We start from the raw sequence: 25,180 nt of genomic DNA on the forward strand, positions 1-25,180 counted from the left end.
GTCTGGGCCTTGGCAACTTTTTTGACAGTTGCTCATGGGACAGATGCCCTTGGGTTCATCGTAACTTGGAAGAGTTTGGGGCCAAAGCCCATGCAAACAAAACTCTACCAAAGCACGAGTTAAGTGCTATCCACTTGATTACTATTATTAGGGCTCTGTTTTCATATGTTTATATTCATATATAAACATTTTAATTTATATAAGTATTTTTTGGAAATCCACATGGTGTTTGTGGATTAACTAAGTCTTTTATTTCTCCCTGGGTATGACTAAACACAGAGACATAGGAATGGAGGAGGGCAGCTATAATGTATGATAACATGGAGGATCCAAATGGAAGCAGTATCACATTTTCTCGCTGTGTATCTGAAATTTTGCCTGTTTATCTAACTACTTGCCACCTTGTTCCACACATGTTTTTAGGCTACTGCTGAAGGAGAGGGTAGAGCTGTTCTGTGCTCTCCTGTGTGGGCACATCGACCTGCTCGCTGCCCTCCCTCCTCTTTACTTATTTATTTATTTCAGCATGACTGTAGAACCTAGCGGCAAAATGACAAAAGTCCTTCAGGTCACAATCACAGTCACCTATTTACACTAAAAGCCCGAGGGAGAGAAAACGAGTTTGACATTAACATTACCAATTGCTGTGTGTAAAATATCTGAGGGGTAAGAAGGACTGCAAAAAGGTGCTGAGTGCATTTTTTAATTAAATATATTGGGGTGACATTGATTTTAGAATGCACTCCTACTTTTGAAGGTGATTTGAGAAGAAAATTCTGTTGGTTACATGATGTAAAATATTAAAAAATACTTTTCATATTAAGATATAATTCACATACCATAAAGTTCACACTTGTAAAGTATACAGTTTAGTGGTTTTAACATATTCATAATGTATTCATAACATATCTGCAGCCATAACCACTTCTGAAAATGTTATTTCAGAACATTTTAATCATCCCACCCAAAAGGAACCCTGTACCCATTAGTCACTCCCCATTTTTATTTTTCCTCATTCTCTGGCAGCCACTCATCTATTTTCTATATCTATGGATTTACCTATGTTGGACATTTAATACAAATGGAATCATACAACATGTAACCTTTTGCGACTTCTACTTAGCATAATGTTTTCAAGGTTCATCCATGTTGTAGTATGTGTGTACTTCATTCCTCTTTGTGGCTAAATAATATTCCCTTGTACTGATATACCACAGTTCACTCATTCATGAGTTGATAAACATTTGGTTGTTTCTGCTTTTTGGTGGTTATGCATAAAGCTGCTGTAGATAGTCATGTATGAGTTTTGCATGGACATATGTTTTCATTTCTCTTGGGTCTATATCTAGAGAGGGCTTGCTGATGCAGAAGCTTATTATTTCCCTTATTAAGGAATATTACGGAAGTTACAGAGCATTTGGCCCAATCGTTCATCCAGTGCAGGAAGAAAATGAGAATTTTGCCGTAGAATGTTACCCACCTGCCTCACCATGCCACTCTTTTTTAAATCACCAGGACAGATGGCTGACAGCCCCCACTGCCCTGTTTCGCCTGCTTCTGCCTTTGCGATTGCCACAGCTGCAGCAGGACATGGGAGTCCACCGGGTGAGTAGGGACAGCGGCTAAGCAGGGACACGCGGCAAGTTGTATCACTTCATTGATCTTTGCCTGCCAGTCTCATGATATACTCTGGGCAGCTTGGGGAGAATGCAGGTCCCCAGGTTTTGTCAACTATGTGTGGTGCCAAGCAGGTACCAGACTTACCAGGGTGATCCTTTGTAAGGTATGTAAATGTCTGATCACTATGTTGTACACCTGAAACCAATACAATATCGCTTGTCAACTATAATTGAAAAATAAAATAAAAAAAGAGTGCAGACCCCCAGCTGCCATTGTAAATCAGTATGTCTGGGTGAGACTGTCATTTAAATAAGCACCTGAGGTGAGTCCCACACAGGTGGCCGGTGGGTGACACTTTTGAGAAATTCGGTATCAGAGAAGGATGTGTTGCTTCTCCCATGGTGTTTTATGGAGTCCTGTAACCTCTTTGACTTTATTGCCAAGAACATGTATTTCCCTTTTAGTTGAGTACAATGCTAAGAGCATCTGCAAGGTGGGAGGGAAGTCTGTGGAGGGGGGATGGAGGAGGGAACTATTGCTTTAGCTGACTCATAATTTATTTCCAGTAGCTCTGTGATGCTTCCTGAGTTGCTGTTAGTTAATTTTCAGGGGAAAGCAGAAATACTTAAAAGCACAGTATTATAATAGATGAAAATCTCCGTCATCTCAGCCCTCTTCTCTCACGTGCAGGAGGACGTTATGTTCAAATACACACGTCTGTGGTTTACACAGCCTTGTTGCTGTGAATATCTTAACCTAAACTATCCCAGCGGGTGGCAGTCATCGTCCTTGGCAGAAGCACGAGTGATGGAGTGCGGTTGCTCACCTACCACATGGGGGGCCGTTTCCCAAGCCTGCGAACCCATATTCAACAGTAGAAACTAGCAGCTGCTATCTGTGTCAATTCTTTCTGCATTAAGTTAGAACAAAGAGAGATGTTCTGTAATGAACATGAACTACCACAGTAATTACATGCATTCCATCTGAATGGAAATATCGGCAGATTGACCACATCCTACTTCTTCCATACCTTGGATGTGGCCAGGCAGATTGGGGTGTTTTCTACTCCAAACATTCCCCAAACCTTCCCCCCAGAGTCCCATCAACATAACACAAAGCAGCCTGTAATGGTAATAGTATTATCTTGCCAATCCAGCTGACTTCTATTGTTGACTGTGTTGTGTAATGAACTTTTCTTGGTGAAATAATAAAGGAGTCTTCACTCTGCTTTCAATGGAGTTAGTCATCAACTGTGATTCTCTAAGACCTTCTTCCTCTTCTGTTCTCGCAATCTAGTCCGTCTGGGAAAAATGAAGTACAGAGCTTCCTCCCGAGTTTTGTAATTTAAATATGGTTTGTGAGGGAAACGACTCTTCTGTTCACTTGGGAGGAGTCCATTTCCCATTTGCTGGAGTGGAAGGTCCTTTTCTTTTTTTAATTTCTTAAATTTATTTATCTTTGGAGGGGAAGGGAAGGAGAGAGGGAGAGAAATATCACTGTATGGTTGTCTCTCATGCATCCATACCCTGCTGGGACCTGGCCTGCAACCCAGGCATGTGCTCTGATTGGGAATCGAACTGAGATCCTTTGGTTTACAGGCCCACACTCAATCCACTGAGCTACACCAGCCAGGGTTCCTTTTCTTTTCACCTGAAATTGCAGCAGAGTTTTAATGAGCTTCAGAGAATGGCTTTCCAACTTTTGTTTGTCCTGGAATAATGGAGCAGAGGGTAAAGTAACCAAAAAAGCCAGGTCTTCCTCACCATCTGCAGGTGCTGCCTCTGCTGTCTTTCGTCCTCCTCCCCTGGCAGCTCAAACAGCCTTAGGGAGAAAGCTCTCTTCAGTGAGCTGGCTGAGGGGGGCAGTCTGCCATCTGACCACGGCCAGCATGGCTCAGGGCACGGTGGCCCAACCCTGTTCCTAATATGCTCTTGATGTTGCCTGTAATGTGGTCTGGAGCCACACGATTCAATTTTAGAAATAAAGAAAATAAAGGCTGGATTTGACAGGGTCTATGGCCTTGCTACCGAGGCAGCAAGTTGCACACAGGTCAATTTTCAGTGACAAATGATGGTAAGAAAGAGAGGGACTCTTTTGGAACAGGGACCAGTATGTTCCTGGGGCTCAGCCACTCAGTGGTGCTGGCCTTGCACGGGATTCCACCTGCCTGGGAGAACTTGGCAGAAGAGCTCAGGTTTGTAAGTTGCTGAGGAAGATGGGGTAGGAGTAGAAACAGGAAAGTTCTGAGATGGTCTGGACTTACTGCCTGGCCAGGTAGAGCATGCTGCTGCTCAGGGAAGGGCCCCGCCCGGATGGACAGTGTTCGGAGGATGGGATGCTAAATAATGGTTCACTCCCGACCTGGACTTTGTAGCCACTCTGTGAATCAGAGGCGTTGCTGACCCGGATATACTCTAGAACCTGAAGAGTTGTAAAGACAAGCAGAAGGGAAGTTTGTGTAAATAAGTGAACACGCCAGTGCTTCTGTCTTTGTGGGCCTCCTGTCAGCTTGTATGGCTGCAGCGTGGGCCCACCTGGTGGTGCGGCTCTGCCGTGTCCTGGCCTGTAGCCAGAAACAGGAGCCACCCGGCCGAGCATGCAGTCCGCGGTGCAGAGTACCTTTCCACGTCGGGCTCCTCCTCGGGTTCCTTCCTGCTTTGACCCTCTCCCATCTCCATCCACCTACTTCTACCCCCATCAAATGCTACAGGAATCTGGCAACTCACGGTTAGAACTGTCAGTTAATGATCATGCCTTCAAGTGTTCACTCCTGGGATTTGCATGTTAAGCCATTTCTCTTTAATTATTGCTTGGGAGGTTTTCCTACTGCATTAAAGGACTTTCAGATTTGGCAAGGGGGTGGACAGAAAAATTTCTTTGAAAAGAGGCCAGACAAGATGCTCGTGCTTGGCCCTGCAGGCAGAGGAAGCTCATTTTATTTGCGGAAGGTGCCCTGGGGTTTTCAGAGGATCGCTGGCCCCACTCTGTGGTTGTGCCTAATTTTCATGCACAGTGGCAAAGCCTCGGTTTTTTTCTCTCTAGTTCCTCTTAGGATCTAGAGCCTGGCTTTTCCAAAGAAGGATGAGTCTCCTCCTTCCATCTTTGCTTGTGGATCAGCAACAGTACCTCTGTTGGCAGGGAAGGAAAGCCCAGTTCTGTGGGTACAATTGCAACCCTAAACCATTTCTTGTTAACATTGCCTTTTAAAGATTTAACAGTTTATTTAGTGTTTGCCTTCTGATTGTCCACCAGGTTACATTAAGCTCACTTATAGATGGATATAAAATTTATGGGGTCTAGCTCTTACAGAGTTTGCCTCAAGAGAAAGAATATAAAGTTACAAATGTAAACGTTTAGGGTGCCTCCTAGGGCTTTAGAAGAGGCCTACATACACCGAGAGGCCCCGAAGCTTAAGCCACATTGGCTTCCCGGTAAATCTGCCTGTGAGTCCAGTCCAGATCGTCCTTGGAATCACAGCGGCTACAGGCAATTTTGTTTGTTGTGGAGGGAGGCGGGGGTGAATCAAAGACCATCTTTCAGTAAAATAAGAGCCCTTTTCCCAGGTGGGTGCTTTATCTCTATGCAAGATTGAGATCAAGGACAATCGATGGGGTCCTGTGTGTCACCACAGTGATTGCAATGTATTTTCAAGCATCTGCTTTAAAATAGAAACTAAATGAGTTCTGCATTAAAGCAGGAACGAAAATGTGTGTGTTCCAGATAGCTGCTGATACAGGGAATCTGCAGCTGCAGTTTGGATGTCGTTACGATAGGAATAGAAATGCAAATCCAATGAGTACACATATCAGGGCATATCATGGCACTTACTGTACACCGGAAGCTCTAGGATTAATTATAGAATTTGTGAAATGATCTAAAATGAAATATGAAAGTGTGCGGTGGGTTATTTTTGTGAGAATGGGAATAATGGCTCTGGAGGTAGGACAAGGAACTCTTGATTATCTGTGAGCAGATTATATGTTTCACTGTGCTGTGAAAATTGAAGTAAATTGACAAAGTGGAGGAATGGTTGAATGCACTTATAGGAAAATTAATGGCATAATTACAAATGCCTAGGAAAACAGTGAGTTCTTTATTGGTGGTTACTTGGTACTTGTGAAGTTGATAATTCATAATCTGTTTTCTGTTCTGTCAAACCATTCAGCTAGCTGTAGTCAGTAGTAGATCTGAGCTTTGTGTGAATTGGCCTTGTACCTATTTTTAAAAATACTGATACTTGGTGCTGCCCCCAGAGTTCTGACTTGATTGGTCTGAGTGCACGATGGGTACCAGGATTTTTGTAAGTTCCCCAGGTGATACCAATGTGGAGCAAATGTGGGGAACCGCTGGACTAGACGTAGGAAGGGTATTTGTCCCTTGTCTTGTTGCAGCATCTCCAGTTCATTTCTTTGAAGCCCTGACCCCGAACGGAGTGGGAGGAAGCCCTTCTGCAAACTGAGTGAAGCTCAGGCCTCCTGCCAGTCCCCCATCCCACGCCACCAGTACACATTTGTTATGGAGAAGAAGGCTCTGGGCATATTTCACAATGGTCCTCTCCCCTTTCCCTGCGAGAGCCACTAAGATCTTTTTCTACTCTTTCCTGTAAGAACCTGGTATGGTCCCTAGAGGTAAAGCTCATAGAAGTGGAGGTGGCTCCTAAGAATGAGGTTCTTGGCAGTTTCTCATTGCCAATGCCAATCCAGTTCAACCTCCAGCAATTTCTCAAAATGGCCATTCAAGTTTTGCTACCAGTTTTTAGCTGCAGCCACCCCTGCCCATGGGAAGCAGACATTGTCTGACTTTCTGGACGTACCTGTCTCTCCAGATTTGGGGAGGGCCACTTACCGTGCAGCCTCAATTTTCTGATGTGTCCAAGAAAAGTCATTGATTTCCAGTTTGTCCAACTTTTTCTCATTATAAGGGCAGATGTGTCAACTTCCAATTCTTTATATGTGAGAGCTGAAACTGCAGGTCTTTTTTTGGTGGGATCTGTACAGTGATTCTGTTGGTTCTGCAGGCCAGTGGGGGAGAATTGCCCATCTTAACAATATTCAGTCGTTCAGTCTATGCACTTGGAATGTCTCCATTTATTTAGGTCTGTTCTCATTTCTCTCAGTACCATTTTGTATTTTTCAGCATATAAGTCTTACATTTGTGTGGCTGCATTTATTGCTACGTATCCGACTCTCTTTGTTAGATTCTTTTCCAACAGCAGGTATCCTAGTTTTGGACATATTTTTTATTGTCTTTGTTCAAAATATATAAAACCATTTTTTCATTATTTCATCACAAAATAGCTCAATGAATTTTTGAGGAGAAGATGTATCTCATTTAGATTTTAAAACAAAGACATTATTATCACTCCTATAAATGTAAAATAAAGAGCTTTGGCAAACCAAACTAAAATTAGCAACAATTTCAAATTTTCTTTTAAACACACACACGTGTGCACATGCACACGCACAAACGCATGGCCTGGAATTAGAATTTTGGAACTGAGAAGTTACCTCTGAATGGGCATGAGCCTGAGGCAGCTAGGGAAGCTCGTATCAGGGGGTCACTGCATTCTCCTCCTGGGAAGACGCCCCACAAGAAGTAGGGCACGTGGGCGTCTTCTTCACTCAGCATGTGTCTTTGATAGGGCTTCCAAGCAGACCCAGGCCCCAGCCGGCCCCAGCACCTTCTTTCCTGACCAGGTTCACTGCCAAGTTCCCTTACTTTGTGCTGTCCTTTCCTGGGCTCCACGCAGACCATTCTCCTCTCTGACTGCCTCTCCTTGGCAAAGGTACCATGTGGCTGATTGTGCTTGTTCACTTCTTTGATTCATTCACGCTGCTTAATTGCTACTTGATCACATGTTAATCCATTTCAGGGCCAGGCAGGTACCTGAAGTGGGGGTCGGAGAGCTGATTCCAGTGTAAAGGGGGCAGCCACAGCTCAGCTCCCCCTGATTTTTGAACAACAGAATACAAATTAGGGCTGTCAGATCTGTTTTCTTTCTTCTCTCTTTAAAAAGAAAGTCCAGGAATCTGGAAATCGGCTGGCTTTATATTTTGGAAGTGAATTCATACTTGTAAAAAATTCCTGCCCAAACCAAATACTTCTGTGGACTACATTTGGCTGTGAGCCACCTGTATGTCACCTCAGATGCACTGTAATCACTTAGAGTTGGGGTGTAGGTCGACACCTAAATTTTAGCAGTGGGCTCCAGAATGTCCTCAGTGCCCCGGCCCCCACCAACTCCTATTCCTTTGGTTGGGCTGTTTTACAGGAAGCCCGTGTTGTGTGCTGTGGCTTGACTGCTTTTGCTTTCAAAGGGTGAGCTTTTCTCAGATCTGGCGGATGCCCCGTCTTCACTCCCTTACTATGGAAAAGGAGTGCAGGGACCATCTTTTTCCATCTAATTTTATAGGTCCGTAAGCCAGTGTGAGACCCAGAGTGGTAGAGGCCAGGCCCCGGCTCTCAGTCACTGAGCATGAGGCTCAGATCTGCCTACTGTGAAACTGCCGCTTTCTTTGCCTTGGTATTGCCTCGGATGCCACATTTACTTCAAGAAGAACAAGACCTTGAGAAACTCGAATTACTTATTTTTCTCACTGACTCTTGATCTTGTCTTTGTCTACAGCACACCCATTTTTTTCCATCTTCTTCCCACATCTGTGTCCCTGGCATTTACCTGCGGATGCAGCAGAAGGCTAACTCCAGAGAGATGGGCCCTGGTCAAATTAGTCATCTGTGGGGAGAGTCTTACTTGGCTAGCAGTTGGCATGGAGGGATATGTGATTTCTTCCATAGGACTGCAGAAACGAGGGCCTTACCACACCAATGCAATCTGGTCAGAGGAAGCATTGAGAATTGGATCTGCATTGAGAATTGGATTAAATTTGTAGCAAGATATTGATTACCAGATATTAAGTTAATGCCACATCTGCACCTTGCTGTCTGTAGCCTCTTTCAGGATTTGTGAGCACACTCAGCTCTGTTTCAATAGCATATCTATTTATTGAATGAGCTTATAAGAAAGACACAGAATATGGGCTTTTTCCAATGTCTATCTGACAAGCTAAAATTGTAACTTCAGGCAGGAATCACAATTTCATCTTCTGTTTCAATCTCACAAGGTTAATGTCACATAAATATTTTATTGTAGTGATTCTCAGTGCAGTGTGGGTAGAGAGGAATGAGAATGGCCAGGGACTTTTCCAAAATACACCTGTCCCCCTGGAGATTCTGAGTGGCCTCCTCCCAGAAGCAGGTGCTCCAAAGAAGAGAGACCGTATTGATGGAAATGTGCTACACACATGAATGGTATGAAAACAGAAAGTTAACTATCACTACTCTGCTGTCTGCCATCCTTAGAAGGGCTGGGCTCAGTTTCTTGACCTGTTCTCTATTTCCTGGTCAGTCAGGACACAGCGATAGCATTCAGAAGTCTAAGGTCAAAGTTTTGGCTGCATGTAGCGTTTTTCCTACGGGCCCTCACCACCTTTTCATTTCCTGTGCAGTCTGCAATCCTCTTGTCTTAGTTCTTATTCATCTCCCTATTTCCTGTCTCCTGTTGTCGTTTTTCAGAAGGTGTGTCCTTACCTTTTGGAGTCTCTTACAGATGTGTGTCCTCTTGCCAGGGCTGGTTGCTCCCTTTGGAGGGCCCATTGCAATAAGAAAATGAAGGTCCCCTTGTTTAAAAAATTATACGGAATTTCAAGACAGGGACAGATGAGCCTTAATCCAAGTGTGGACCTTTCCAAGTGTGGGGCATATGCAACTCAGGTTGCACTCCCTGAAGCCAGCCCTGCCTCTCGGTCTAGTCAGGAGTCCAATAGTTTCCTGATGCCCAGGATGTGCCCTTCAGTGCATTTCCAGGATTTTATCCTGATTCTGTAGCACTTTCCCATGGTGAGAAGACAGTAATAGAAAACAGTCTCTGTCTGGGAGGAGAGTAATTAGAAAGAAAAACCATCTAAAGCCAGGATTCCTGATTCTCTGAAGAGACTACAAATTTTTTTAAAATTAACATACAACAAGTACTGTCAGTGATGAGAGAACATAATCTCTGATGAGTCGGAAAGACTCTCATTATCTAATGGTGATTCAGAATATTCACAAACCACAAATAATCATCATATAAAACTAAATCACATGCCAGTTTCCTGGACTTTTTGATTTTTTGAACTTTTATAATAAATGCAATAAGGCAATAATAGGCATGTCAATACTACAAAAAACTGACAGTCATTCCTCTGTTGGGTGGTCTGTGGCTTTAAGAATAGGCCCACAAATTCTTTCATATCCTTCCCTTCAAGGGGTGGAGTTTAATTTCCCTTCTCTTTTGCATGGGCATAACTAGTAACTTGCTTCTAAAAAATAAAATTAAGCAGAAATGATCATGTGTGACTTTGGAGCCTAGGTCATCAAAAGGCAAGTGACCTCTGTCTTGGTCAATCTTTTCTTGGATTGCTTGTTCTGGTGCAAAAAGCTTCCCTGTCATGAGGAGAAGCCCCTGAGGCCAGCCAGAAACTAGGAAGCAGGACCTTGCCTTGTGAGCAAGTGAGAAGTGAATCCAGCCCCAGTCAAGCCTTGTGGTGACTGCAGCTCTGGTGGACATCAGGACTCCCACTTCAGGAGAAGCCCTGGGACAGAGCCACCCAACTATGCCACTTTCAAAGTCTTGTCCTGAAGAAACTGTGAGAATATTTGTTGTGTCAAGTTTCTGAGTGTTAGGGTCATTTGTTATGCAGCAATAGGTTACTACAGATGGTATTATGGTAGCCATTCAACTTTGGCCAAATATTTATTACCTGATTGAGTTTTTGGAACATATTTTCATTTTGGGAAAGCAAACATGGAGTTTGCACCTGTTCAAGAGGAAGATGTAGGTAGACATAGTTCACCTCCTCACACAACCATAGAAAGAATTACAGCTCGATCTAGAAACAAATTACACCCAGAATCATCAGAAAATTGAGCCATATGTTAACCCGACAACCAGGGATTTAAAGAAGCCACATTCATCCAGATGGGTAGCAGGGGAGGTGCAGAGGTGCGGTGTGGTGTGGACAGGCAGCAGTGGCAGCAGAATGGATGGTCCCACATTCACATTATAGAGGATAAAAATTGGGAAGGATACCTTGGGAGCAAGTGGTCTTAGCCCCAAGCCAGACACACAGCCCAGGGTTCCAGCTCCAGGAAGATAAATTCTCATGACTTCTGGCTGTAAACACCAGTGGAGGTTGAGGTGATGTAAGAAACTGCCAGATTTTCAGGAGACTCGGTTTAAAGGACCTGCATGGACTTAGAATGTATGCAAACCTACCTACTCTGGGATTCACGGCCAGGGCAATAGCTGGAAAGGCACCAGGCACATATGGAAAGTGGGTGAAAGTGGCTAGAAATGGAACAAGTGCCAGGCAAACCTCCAGAAGCCAGGCAGTGGCATTGTGCCCTCTCCAGGTCCTTCTGCCACACAGAGCCACAAAGTAGTGCAGCAGGTTGCCCCACCCTGGTGGTTACTTAAGGCTCTGCCTCACACAGTTTACAGGTGCCTTTTCTATAATAGGCCACACTACTAAGACAGAGAGTTAAAGCAGCTCTACCTAATACACAGAAACAAACACAGGGAGGCTGTCAACTTGAGGAGACAAAGAAGTATGGTCCAAATGAAAGGACAGAACAAAATCCCAGAAAATAAAATGGAGATAGCCGACCCACCAGATGCAGAATTTGTGACACAAATCCTGGTGATCATTAGGAGTGTGGCAACAACATAAAAGCAGAAATGAAGGTCACATTAAGTGAAATAAAGAAAAATCTACAGGGAACCATCAGTGGAGGGGAGGAAGCCAGGATTCAATTCAACGATTTGGAGCATAGGAAGAAATAAGCATTCAACCAGAACAGCAAGAAGAAAAAAGAATTTAAAAAAATGAGGATAGTATGAGGACCCTCAGAGACATCTCCAAGGTACCAATACCTGAATCATAGGGATGCCAGAAGGAGAAGAGGAAGAACAAGAAATCGAAAATGTATTTGAAAAAATAATGAAAGAAAGCTTCCCTAATTTGGTGAAAGAAATAGACATATAAGTCCTAGAAGCACAGAGAGTCCCAAACAAGTTGAACCCAAAGAGGAACACACCAAGATGCATCATAATTTAAACGCCAAAGGTTAAAGATAAAGAGAGAATCTTAAAAGCAGTAAGAGAAAAGCAAGGTTACCTACAAAGGAGTTCCCATTAGGCTGTCAGCTGATTTCTCAAAAGAAACTTTGCAGGCTAGAAAGGACTGGCAAGAAATATTCAAAAAGTGTAAAAGCCAGGACCTAGATTACTCTATCCAGCAAAGCTATCATTTAGAATGGAAGGGCAGATAAAGTGCTTCCCAGACAAAATAAAGCTAAAGGAGTTCATCATCCCAAGCTATTATTACATGAAATATTAAAGGGACTTATTTAAGAAAAAGAAGATCAAAACTATGAACATTAAAATGGCAGTAAATTCACAACTATCAACAACTGAATCTAAAAAAACAAACTAAGCAAACAAGCAGAACAGGAACAGAATCATAGATATGGAGATCATTTGGAGGATTATCAGCTGGGAATGGGCAGGGGGAAGGGGGGGAAATGTGCAGGGAATAAGAAGCATAAATGGTAGGTACAGAATAGGCAGGGGGATGTTAAGAATAGTATTGGAAATGTAGAGACCAAAGACCTTATATGCAGTCCATGGACATGAATTAAGGGGGGAATGCTGGAGGAAAGGGGGGTACTGGGCAGAGGGGGACAAAGGCAGAAAAACTGGAGCAACTGTAATGGGATAAACAATAAAACAGATTTAAAAGACAAAACACAGTTTTATCCCCCTACCCCTGAAAAAGGAAAAAGAAAAGCAGGCATGTTTGGGCTATTTCCTATGGAACAGAACACCCCAGACTTATTCCTTTACCAAATAGTTTGAAGTCGAGGGGCTATATCTAAAATTAGCATGTAATTTAAATCTACCTTACCTTTCAGTCCTTCTCTTTTCCCTTTACCTATAGTGCTCTGAATGGAATAGAATGATTCTTTCTGCTGTTTGAATGCTGGGAGCATTTTGATTTTAACACAACGGTTGCTTAGCAGTAAGAAGGAACTTAATGGCTGTGCTCTCTTCTGCAAACTGATAGGAGCCTCCCTGTGTAGCTATTGTCTGTCTGTAATGCGAAATTTAAAATTGTAATGATCATTTTAGGGTAAAATTGAAGCTGGCCTATGTGACACATTATCCTTACTCTAGCATCTCAGCTACCCAGGGGGTTGCACTGTCCCAGTTTAAGGCCCTTTTGCAGAAAAGCTGGTCCCTTGGAATTATGGGGTATTTAGAAGTTGAATACAAAGCTCTAAGAAGCTAGTAAATTTTTTATTGGTAGGTGGCTTGTATTCCCTATATAATGACTTTGTGATTCTGAAACCAAGAACTTGGTTCTTAAAATGCTCTGATGAGAAACTGGGGCAATAATATTAGGGGAGGGGTTATGGAAGAGAGGGGATTCCAAAGGAATCTAGGGGAGCAGGAGAGGATGGGGGACCTGAATGTACTGACCTCCATACCCAGCTCTTTTAGAAAGGCTCCTAGAAATGTTAGCTGCTTAGAATTTTTAAATGCAAGGTCTAAATTTGATGGTTCATCAGAGAGGTTGGTTTAGGGATTCAGAAATCTCTGCCTGAATTAGAAGTATTCTTTCCCACTTGCAGACTCAATGATACATGACTTTATTTGATTTTGTTTTACCTTTAATTAGTTACATAAAGTGTACCCACTGCCATACAGATACCGGGGAAAGATAGAAATGAAATCGGGGGCAATGCCTCCACTCCCTAAGAACTGACAATCTAACTGAGGAGATTAGAGGAACAAGCATAAAGTAAATCTCAAATGATCAAGATGTAAACTCTTGGATACTGGTAGCAATTAGCATAATTGTTGGCCACAATTTTAAACTTTAGACTTAAAAACAGAGGGAAAGTGTCACACTAGCAAAAGAACAAGGCTTCAGTGCATGACCCTGCAAGAAAAGGTTAATATAGTGTCAAAGTATTTCATAGACTCTCCTAATTAGTCATCTTTTTCAAGGAGCGGGGCTTTTCTTCTTTTTAACTTTGAGACATTTTTTTCTTCTGGATCTGCATTCTTTATTGTGGGTCCACACTTTTTGGTGTGTGCAGTTGCCTTAGGAGTTTCACTGGTATTAGTGAAACTCCTAAGTGGAGGTGGCCTCTGTCTTACTGGACTAAATTAATATTTCCAGGACTTCTACACGGGCATCATAGTGAGAAGTGATGTAAGATGTATACTGAAGCAAATTATATTTCCGTGGCTTCAATAATGAGGAGCCATAAACCCACAGAAAGCCCAAAATAGACCAGTTGAAATGGAGTAAAATAACAGTATTGTGATGTGTTTTTATGTGGTGGTGGGTTTTTAAAAAATACATGTGGCAGACAGTCATGGAGGGCCCAGCATCTCCTTTTTCAGATGTGACTGGGTCATGAGCTGTGAAGACTCTGAGGCTTGATATTTAGCAACATGTAGCCTTCAGGTAACAGCAGCTCAGTTGTTACCTCCTGTAATCTTCCTCCTCTTTATAGACTTTTCTTTGTGCTTGCTTCTAATCTTCCAATTCTGTACATAATTCAGAATTAATTCAATGTAGTAGAGCATCTTAGTCAGGGTCAACCTTCGTATGGCAAATAATGTTACACCGCCAGAGCCAGCTCTCTCAGTTCCCATGCATTGTGCGGAGACAAGGCACTGTCCTCTGTAGACACAGGCACCCAAATGTGGAGCCTTAGCCAAGGCTAGCGTCCCCTGCCTCTGGCCTCCTTCCCTGCCTCACTGCAGTGTGACAGATTTGGAGTGATGGTCTCGTTCCCGTGTTCCATTTTAGTATTGTGGATTTATGAAGACCTAATCTTATGCCTGATGTTTATATACTGCCTCACGGTTTTAAAGCCTTTGGAGGATTAATGGCGTGGTTGTTCATCACAACAAGCCTGGGAAGTGGGGAGGCAGATACCATCACCCTCTTTTAATATGTAAACAGGTTCAGCCAGGTAAAGCAACTCAATCATAAGAAATTGGAACTTGCAAGAATAGGATCTGCATCCTGGTATCTGAACAACCAGTCCAGTGTTTGTTTTATTAAACTAGGTTGCTTTTGTAAAATGGAATTTCAGAGCCATAGGCCTGTGATATTTCAAAGGGCAATTGAGCAATTAAGGGGTATGCAAGTAATTGGTATCCAATTAATTGATTGGTCTCCAATAATTTGAAGTATTAACCATCTTCAAGTGTGAGTCCCAACTTCCTTGCCCCTCAGATTCGGCCACTTCCTGTAAGCGAGGAAGCCTGGAGGACTGCCATCCGTGCCGGTTTCCTGCGTGTTTCGGAGTCCGGAGTCCGTGTTTACTTCCCCCGGGGCTCCGGGCGGCACCAGAGCCCTCCCGAGCAGGGAGGGCACTCGGATACTCACTGACACCCAGGAAGACGTTTTAGGGGGTGTGAAAATTTCCCTTTGTTCTCCTAAACATTTCTTCAGATAAACATCGTGGCGAGTAGAAGAACCCCTGAGCTCGCCAACCGGATTTTCCTGATTTACTTTGTCAGTTAAAAATTCGCCCACCATGTGTTTCTTTGAAATGTATTCCGCCATTCCACTGCCTGCGGTAGTGACTTAGAGGTACAAGCCTCTTATTTTCAAAGATCGACTGCCCTGTTGTTTAAAAATTTTAAACAGCTTTATTAAAATATATTTCATATATTTATTGCCATACAATTCACCAATTTAAACATACAACTTGACGGGTTGTAGGATTGCCCTGCCATCTTTAGTGGGCATCCAATCTTAATTTCGAGAGCACTCAGTCTGCCTACCGTGGAAAGCGATTCAGTCGGGATCTGTGGCGGACTCTGAGTGTCTGGTCTTGCTGGGACTGTGTACAGGACAGGGGTGGAGAAGAGTTACAAGGCCCCCTTGCCCGCTCTGGAGTTTAGTAGTCCTGAAGACTGGAGTTTCCCTGCTAATTACGTTGGGAGTAGGAAGAAAGGCTTCGTGCCCCTTCCTGGGGACAGTGCTTGCTGGACAGGGGGCCTCTGATTGCTGGTGTCTGCTAGTCTGGCAGTGGGCAAAGAAGTTGTACAGGGAGCAGGGGCCACGCGGGCCTCAGAGGGAGCAGGGTATTTGTGAGGGCAGTTAATTGTGACTCTCCAAGGAGTCAGGATTGAAAAGGGGTCAAGAGAGTGGATTCTGGTATCGAATAAACCTGCATCTGAGTCCCGCCACTCGTCTGAGGTGTATGATCTGGGGCGGCCTCTCTGAGTCTCACTTTCCTCATCTTTGAAGTAAGGGTGATGATTGTAACTACTTCACAGGGTCGTTATGAGGATTAAAGGTGATGATCCTTGTGCAGTTCCTAGCTCTGCATTTGAAACCAATTAAGCACCATATGATTTTTTCCTGCTGTTATTATTGACTGTTTCCTCCATGTGATTTATAAGCTTCATGAGAATAGGGACTGTTGTGTTTACCATTAGATCTCCAGCCTTTATTACCATGCCAGACCGGAGTGTTGAATTGAAATGAATGCATTCCCCTGTGGCCCATTTATTCTCACTCTTCCTGCCTCATTTATGTGTGTGCGTGCCCGTGTGTGCACTACGCCCCCTCCACTGACTGTTACGTGGACAAGAAGTAGTAACATGATTGCTGAAGAGTATTAATTGGGTGTCATCCTGTGGCCTTTAGATGAGTAGAGTTTTGTGTCTCTATCAAGAGACTTAGAAATAACTTTGTTAAATGAATTCCATGCTAAATAATGGAATTCAGTACAACAGGCTCTTATGCATGATGACAGATACTTTGGGAGAGAAGAGGCCAGAGGCTCGCCAGCATGTTTTCAAAGTAGTGATGGTAGGAGTTGCTTAGGACTTGCACTGGGCTGTTTGGGAGGGGGAAGGAGGCTGAGAAATGTTCATGTAGACATTTTTGATGGACTATATTTAGGGCATGGTGGAAAATAAAGAAATGATGCAGATGATTAAATTTCAAGTAGAAAGTCTGAAAGACTAAGTTAACAATATGACAATGACCTCAGTTCGCAGTTAGCTAAGTGTCAGTGGCAAGAAATGTAAATGGGGAGAATGAAAGAGAGGGGACTAGATACACTTCCAAGATGCGCTTCCCCAACCACTCTCAGCCCTGGCACAGTATCCCCTGAGCTTGCTTATGTGTGCCTCATGCTCACTTTGGAAAGGGCTTGAGGCAGATCTCTAGCATTATTGTGAGTCAGAAGACATCACCTGGGCTCTACTGGGACACAGTCTAAGGGAGATTGAGGTTTTGATCCATAGGAAAGGGGTATCTTAATAATAAAAATTAGGCCGGCAACCTTGTATCCTGAAGCGTCACATAGCTCAGTGAATGTATCTTGTGCAAATTACTGCCATTATGAAAGACGAGGTCGTCTGACATGGCTATGCTTCCATGCACTGGCTGGATGTACGTTTTAGTGACTCGAGGGACGGGCAGTGCTCTGACTGCCTGTTGTGTGCAGCCTCAAGCACAAGGTTAAGTCACTCACTAGCTCCTTTGGACTTCAGATTCCTCATAACTAAAAAAGGAATGATTGTGTCTATTACAATTTTTTAGCACGATGATAATCAGAAGGAAAGGTGCTACATGAGGACAAATTTGTGTGAGTTTCATGATGACAAATCGATTAAGCCCTACTTCCTGCCTCTTGACAACTTCTTACTGTCAGGTTGACCGGGGCCAGAAAGAAGTGGTTCTGTTGGCTATAGGGATGTCTGAGGATAGAAAGGCAGGAAGTCTGGGATCAAGGAGAACATCGCCAGTATGACTGAATATCTCCCAGGAGCTTATTTCACTTGCTGTAGTCAGTTCTGGCATTTTCTTATGAAGGAGCTCCTTGAGGCTTCCCCTGACACTGCCCCAGCCATGCCAGTGTGTCACAGGTCCAGCTGCTGGGACCGACATCCCCACGGATGCTTGTCATAACGCCACATTCAGGGTCAGACTCAGCTGTACTGGTGCTATGATAGCGTATATGCCTGTGGTCTGTCCAGAAAGTATCCAGCCATGTCCTCTGAAAAATAGAGGCATTTATTGAAGAAGATACACGATGCAAGAAACATTATGCACAGGACAATGATACCTCAGTCCCCTTCAAAGCAGACACCTTGGGACCTCATATATTTCTCCCAATTGCCATCAGCTGCCCTGTTGTATTTTCCTGAATCTCATTGACAGTGTGATATATCTCTTCCCTTTCAGAGGTGATTTTAGTTTTGGGGAAAAGCTAAGGGTCGCAGGGGGCAAAGTCTGGGCTGTAGGGGGGCTGAGTTACCTGGGTGATTTGGTGTTTTATCAAAAAAACTCTGTACAAGACATGATGCATGAGCAGGCATATTACTGTGATGAAGCTGCCCATCACTGGTTGTTCATAGCTGCAGCCGTCTGAATCATCCAAATAGTTTCTGCAGAGGAATATTCAAGCTTAATGAAAAATTTGATGCAGCTTCATTGCTGTACTCACTCAGTCATTTTGAATGTGATGGCCACATAGTACACATGCTCACTCAGTGATGTCTACCACCCCCATTGACTAGTACAGTGAAGTCATCGTTGTTCACACATGCACATTCCAGTCCACTCTCCTTGGCTGCCAGGTTACATTGATGGCATGCGAGCTGTTCTTGTTATATTAACAATGGCTGGACTTTTTCTGGAGAGACCTGGTATGTTCCAGTATAGTTTCCAATGTAGTTCTATTCAATTCATAATTTATTTAGTCCTGATTAATTTTTTATGCATAATGATTATAATATTTTATTCATTTATGTTGTAGTACAGGACACACTGTTTTTTCTTTTTCATAGTCAGAGGGATCTTGAAAAGTAATTTTAAATCCATAGAACAAAGATATATATGTATCAATAGAACAGAGGTAAGAATCTAGAAATAAATACTTACATTTATGGTCCATTGATTTTCTATAAAGACACCAAGGCAATTTAATAAGGAAAAAAGGGTAGTCTTTCCAACAAATGGTGCTGGAGCAATTGGCTGGCTACAAGCAAAAAGATTAACTTAATCCTTAATGTAAGGGCTAAAATGATGAACTTCAATAGGAAACAGGGGAAATCGTAGTGCATTGGGTTGGGGACAGCATCAAATGCAAGATCCACAAATGAAAAAATGATAAGTTGGACTTCATCAAAATTGAAAACTTTTGTACTTCAAAGAGCACCATCAAGAAAGTGAAAAGACAATCCATGGAGAACTAAGAAAAATATTTACAAATCATATATTAGACAAAGGACTTCTACCCAGATTATGTAAAGAACTCTTACAATTCAATAGTAAGAAGTGAACCTAGATGGGAGATTTGAATAGATAAACAAATGGTTAAAAAGATATGAAAAGATGAGTCACTAGGGGGAATACAGAATAAAATCATAATGAGATGTTACTTCACATTAATTTGAATAGCTGTAATAAAATTGACAGAAAATAACAAGTGGCAGTAAGAATGTGGAGAAACAAGAACCTTCATACATTGCTGCTGGAGATGTAAAATAGAACATTTTATATAATGTTCAACAGAAGCTTATCATAGGATCCTGGGTACCAAGCAAGAGAAATGAAGCCATATGTTCATATGAAGACTCATACATGAATTTTTATAGCAGCATTATTCGTAATAGCTCCAAATAAGAAACAATCCAAATGTCCATTGACAAGTAAATGGATAAACAAATGTGATACAATAAAATATTGTTCTGCAATAAAAAGGGATGAATGATTGATAATGCTACAACGTGAGTTAACTTCAAAATTTTTATACAAAGCCAGGGTCGGCAGTGTTTTTTTAGAAGGTGAGATGGTGAATATTTTAGGCTTGTGGACCATATGGTCTCCGGCAACTTCCCAGCTCTGCCCTCACAGTGCTAAAGCAGCAATGCACAATATGTAAGTGATTGTGTTCCAATAAAGCTTTATTTACAAAAACAGGCAGCAGGTAGTTTGAGGACTCCTGTGTGAATTGAAAAAGTCAGATGTAAGAGAGCCAACACAGTATGATTCCATTTTTATGTAATGTCTAGAAAAAGCAAATCTATAAAGACCACAGACAGACCCACGAATGCCTGGCTTGGGGTTGGGAACTGGGAATGACTGCAAACTGGCACTAAGGTTATTTTGGGGGTGATGGAAATGTTCTGTAATGGGATTGTGCTTAGAGTTGCACAGCCCTATAAATTAACTACGTATTAGTGAATTATAAACATAAAATGGGTGAATTTGATGGTATGTAAATTGTGTCTTAATAACCTGTTAAAATGTAGGTACTTTAATTAATTTTTGTTTCTGTTCTTTTGTTGGCTTGGCCATTTTATCCCTATATTATTACTTTTATCTTCAGAAAAAATATATTTTATTAATGACTCTATAAAACCCTCTGAGCCCTCACGCTAAGAGCAGGGCTTAGAGAATTTTATAAGTGCTTTGTAACTTTGAACTCTTCCCTCTAGAGCAAAAATTAATATGAGTTAGGTGAGTTCTTTTTGTACTCTTTCCCAGGGGTCTTATTATAAGGAAAATCTTAGTTAGAACTCGGAAGGAAACTTTCTAGCACCATCTAGGCCATAGTATCTGGAACCAAATGTCAAGGGCTGTGGTTTTGAAGGTGGATAATAATGGAGCTTTTAATTGCATGTATTTTCTTTAAAATTTCTTATAATATCTAGCTTCGACTAGAGTTGATTAGTTCATCTGATGCTTAAGGAATCGTCCATGGCTTTTGAAGTATATGTCGTTCAATGGAGAGAGCGTTGGTGCATGCCATTTGTCTGCTATGAGCACTGCATCTTTGTCACGTGATCAGTCTCAGGCAGTTCGGAGACTCAATTCAAATTCTGTCTTGGGATCAATGCCAAATTGCCCACTGCATCTTACAAGAGACTAAATGAAGTGTAGAAGTAATGTCGTTTCTGGTACAAAGGCAAGTTCCTATAGAACTAAAAATTACCTTTCTGGTGACAGAATTGCTCTGCTGATTTGGTTTTATTTTCCTCATCAGAGAGCATTTCCTGGGTTGTGGTCTGAGAGAAAACAGTCTTTTCTCTGGGACAATGTTAGGCAATAAGCTGTGATGAATGACTTCACTGTATGGTCAGGATGCTCTTAAATCCTCCCTCTTAAATCTCAGTGTAAGATCTGGGTCTGAGAATCTGCAGGAGCCAGAGGCAAAAATGTGTCACCTCAGGAGGATGTGCTGTTCACTGTCATAGGCTTTTAGGATAGTGGCTGAGCTTACTGAACATTATACAGCTGGAGAGGACCTCTTAGACAAAAGATAAATATTGTTTTGTCCCTACTGTAGCCTCTCCACCTTGTATGCAGAGATCCCTGTGGATGAATTGTGTGCAAATGATTCCATACTTTAAATCCTTGTAGTGAGAATATTACTGAATTTTTACTGGCACCAATGAACTCATTGACCATGTGATAGTCCTATATGCATTATCATCTTTTCTTCAAATTATCTTGTTAGTCAGCCTTTTACTCTGAATCTATAGAAAGATCCTTCGCAGTGGTTTGGTTTTCATTAAAATGAGAGCTCAGGTTTCGCTGGGCAAACATAGACAGAGGCAGGCTTTTTAAAACTCTCACAGGCTCACTGTCTTCTCAACATGGGGTAAGAGGGCCTACTTCACCCAGGACTGTCCTCAAGGTGAGACAGAAACTTCCGTGGGAAGTCTTCTTACCTCTACTAAAGTTCCTTCCTTCCTTCCTTCCTCCCTCCCTTCCTCCTTCCCTCTCTTCCTTCTTCCCTCCCTCCCTTAGCGGAGGGCAGAGGTGGGAAGCAGTTGTGGTCTGTATGAGTATTTACATAGAATTTGTGCAGGCTTATTAGAAAACAGGCTTCAGCACAGCAAAACTGGAAAGCCTTCAGGTGCAGTGTCTCTGAGTGTAGAACATGCTATTTGAACTTCCCAGGAGCTGTCTCCCTTATCGGCCTCTGACATTTGTTGGGAAAGGTAGCTCCTTATTTCTAATTACAACATTGAGCATCATAGGCTAATTCCTGGACATCTGGCACCAGGCACTTGCTCTCTGCTATCTGTGAAAGCTTGGTCATGGGGAACACACTAGCCATTTTACTTGGGAGGAGACTTATTGTGGGGCTTGGGTGCATAGGCTTGAGGCTGGGTTTCCAGGAATCACCTCTGAAATACCATGTAGAACTGACCCATTGGGGGGCTGCTGTCTTGGCTGTCCTTGGACGGGGAGCAAGTAGGAGACGGTTGCAGAAAATGCTGCCCTAAGAAGATACCCACTTCCCTGCCTCTGTGGGCAGGACACTGCAAGGTCATGGCCACAATTGCCAGCAGAAATGGCTGCTGCAGGCAATGGCCTTCATCTCCCTTCCACCTTCCAGGCCCCAAGCAGAAGCTTTAATTTGCATTCGGAACCTGACTTGCAGGAGAATCTGAGAAATGCTTTTAGCTTTTGAACCCTCCAGCTCAGTGTTCAGGAACCTTCCTCATCTTAGTCTTCCATGTGTAATCAGTTGTGTTTATAAAAGAAAATGAGCACTTGAACCATTTCAGCTTAATACAGATGTGAATATATTGGAAGAATGTGCAAAAATGAAATAGTCAGAAAGGCACACAAGCTGCTGTTACAAAATTAAATGCATCTCTGTTGACCCCCAAACTCTCGAATTTAAAATATCTTCATTTTAAATTAGGCAAAGCAAATTTTGTGCAGTAAGTGGTCTAGCTACAAAAGAAACATGCAATTAAATGGCTTGTGCGGGACCCCAGTTTTTGTGCGTATGAGTGTGCATCAAGTCCTGTGCTTGGATTACGTGTTGTTTTTGTTTTTCCGACCTGGGGAGAGTGTAGATGTGACGTGTGCCCCAGCATGCAGTGCTGTGCGATAGGAGAGCTGCGCTGGCCGACTGCACCAGGAGGTGCTTGCTCATTCTAGAATTCTCATAAAATGGGGAGTTGGAACCTATGACTGCTTTGGCCGCATCTGCAGTTGATGTGAATCGCGCCTGGGGACATGGTGCAGTACAAACACTCTGCTACTTCATGAGGTTATTTAGGGAGTTAAATAAGTTAATATGTGTAAAGTGCTTAGAACAGTGCCAGCATCTAATAAATATTATGTAAGTGGTCTGTTATATCATTATTATTTTCTTTAAAATGGGGATAGTTCAACTTACAAGATTGTTGTTAAGGTTAAATGAGTTTAGTCTCTGGTAAAACTAAGCACTGGATGAATATTGGCTATAAATAATAACAATTATAATGTTTTAACTCTTAGAATGATGCTTTTACTGTAGTATATGTCTTCAGCCTTTTAACCCAGAGGCCTCCTGTCTCTGAAGAGTAAGCCGGAGTTGCTGGCTTGAACTTGGGAGAGGCACACAAGGGCCATCTTCATTTCAAGACAGAGCATTTCCTCACCACCCTGCACATTACTCCACAGGCTCAGTGTGCTTGATAGTCTTTCAGCAGAACCTCAAGTCCAAGAAGTTAGTTTACTTTCGGAAAATTATTTTTGTAACCAACATGACTTCATACCACACTGTGTTAATGAAGGTCTCTGCCCTTAGATTTGGGCAAACTTTGGTGAAGGAAAGAAGTCAGCCTTCATAAAGGTTAGGAATTGATATGGTACATAAATTTATATTTATATTAACCAAATACTTTGGCTCATTTTGGTAGAAAACCATTTTGTTTAAGTATCTGGTAGACTGTTGGATCATTTCTAGACTATTGAATCATTTCTTGGGAAATTAAATAGAAGAAGGTTTCAGAATTTGTGGTTTTAAAAAAAGACTTTCTCCAGCAACCCCAATGAATAGTGACAGTAACACAGTCTTAGGGAATGGAGTTCTTGGGAGCTTCTGGTACCTTCTGGCAGTTGTACATCAGTTAGTAAGTGTTGGCTTGATCAGCAGAGCATGGATTCTGGAGGGAAGAAAGATGAAATCCTATATGGGAACAAAGTCCTTTGTAGATGACATGAGGTGCCTGGTTAGGACAAAGAAAAAAACTGAAGCTCTGAAACACATTTTAAGAATTGTTAGTAGACTATTTGAAAGTTTCATCTTTGACCATTGAGCAGCCATCTTATGTTGAAATGATACAAAGAGACTTTGTCTGAAATATTTTGCGGAGACACATTAAAACAGGTGGAGCCAATCCCTAGCCAGGGCTGGGGGTGCCCCAAGGATGGGGCCCCATGTGCAGGGCATTTTCCTGGGACTGAAGCTTCCACAAGTGTGTACAAGCCTCTCTTCTCAGTCCCCAGTTACTAAGCTGAATGTACGTTAACAATACCTCAACTCTTGTGGTTCAGACCCTGAGGAGGGCAGGACGGAAGGAGAAGTGTGGTAAATTCCAAGGCAGGGTGGTTCAGGAACCTCCTGACACAGGAAATACCGAAGTCTTCCAATAAACAGGACCAGTCTGTGTGGATATGTTTATCCACAAATGATAAAGTGAATAAACAATCTTGGATTTTAAAAAGTAAAAACAACTGAACAGATTAACTGAGTCCCCACTGTGTGTAAGCTCCTTTGCATGAAGGGAGATGTAAACCAAACCCAGTGTTTTAGACCTGTAGCGTGGGACCTCAGAGCAGGGTCCAGTTTTTTCTGAAACTTGAATTGCAATAATTTGAGAATTGCTTCCCCCATCACGCTTCCAATATGGATCATCATTGGAAAGTCCATCTTTCAAAGAATTCCTCGGAAGCATGTCCAAGAACTCCCAGGGTTGTTTCTCCTGCCCTTGCTAGCCTGCTCTTGCTCCTCTAGGCCAGATGTCACGTCCTAACGATATCAAACCTCACGTGCTGGTCCCTGGTCCCTCTGCTACTAATGCAGAAGCTTTGGCCAACCCACAGAAATGCCCCTGTGAAGCCTGCTTTTGTAACAGCCACCCGTGGGGCTGGTGCATATCTCTGCTAACTTGACTAGACCACTGGATTCCACTTTCCCTAAGCCCTGGGACTTACTCTGGGGAACCAGGAAAGACTCTCCTTTGCTTCTGGTGATTTGGCTCTTAACAGCCCCCACTGTCTTTTCCTACAGTCTGAGCCAATTTTGTCTGTGCCATAGGAGTCCACTCGCTGCATCTCAGTGTCACTGAAACTTAAAGAAAAGACATTGGATTGTGGTCTGTTTGCACGTGGGGGCCTTATGGAAACTCATGGATGCAATCAGATGTATGGAACTGGTGTTGCCCAACCACCCCAAGAAGCACCCAGGACCACTGGGCAAAGTGACCCTTCATTCCTCCTGATGAGAGGTCTTGCCTGCTTACAAACACTCTAAGGATTCCTAGAGTCTGATAAGCAAGAAAGACACAGCCTCCATTGTCACCTGTGAGGGAGTGGCAGCGTTGAGGAAAGGCCCTTGTAAGGGGGGGACCCATGGAGACTCAGATGCCAGAGGAGAGGTGGGGGAAGGCACAGGGGCAGGT

General features: G+C 42.9%; 1 protein-coding gene across 7 annotated transcripts in view; it reads left to right on the top strand.

Moving 5' to 3' along the window:
* The window catches only part of RASGRF2 (Ras protein specific guanine nucleotide releasing factor 2), a 192,590-nt gene that overhangs the window by 117,082 nt on the left and 50,328 nt on the right, over positions 1-25,180 (top strand). For 6 of the 7 annotated variants that reach the window (XM_037159313.2, XM_037159314.2, XM_037159317.2 and 3 more), the window contains one exon: positions 1,516-1,605. The exons of the other annotated variant lie outside the window; for it this stretch is intronic. In XM_037159313.2, the coding sequence (XP_037015208.2) occupies positions 1,516-1,605 (90 nt within the window). The remainder of the gene's footprint in view (positions 1-1,515; positions 1,606-25,180) is intronic. 7 annotated transcript variants of the gene reach the window in all.

The sequence above is a fragment of the Artibeus jamaicensis genome, unplaced genomic scaffold (genome assembly GCF_021234435.1).
Source record: "Artibeus jamaicensis isolate MK-2021 breed Jamaican fruit bat unplaced genomic scaffold, CSHL_Jam_final contig_373, whole genome shotgun sequence".
NCBI lineage: Eukaryota > Metazoa > Chordata > Mammalia > Chiroptera > Phyllostomidae > Artibeus > Artibeus jamaicensis.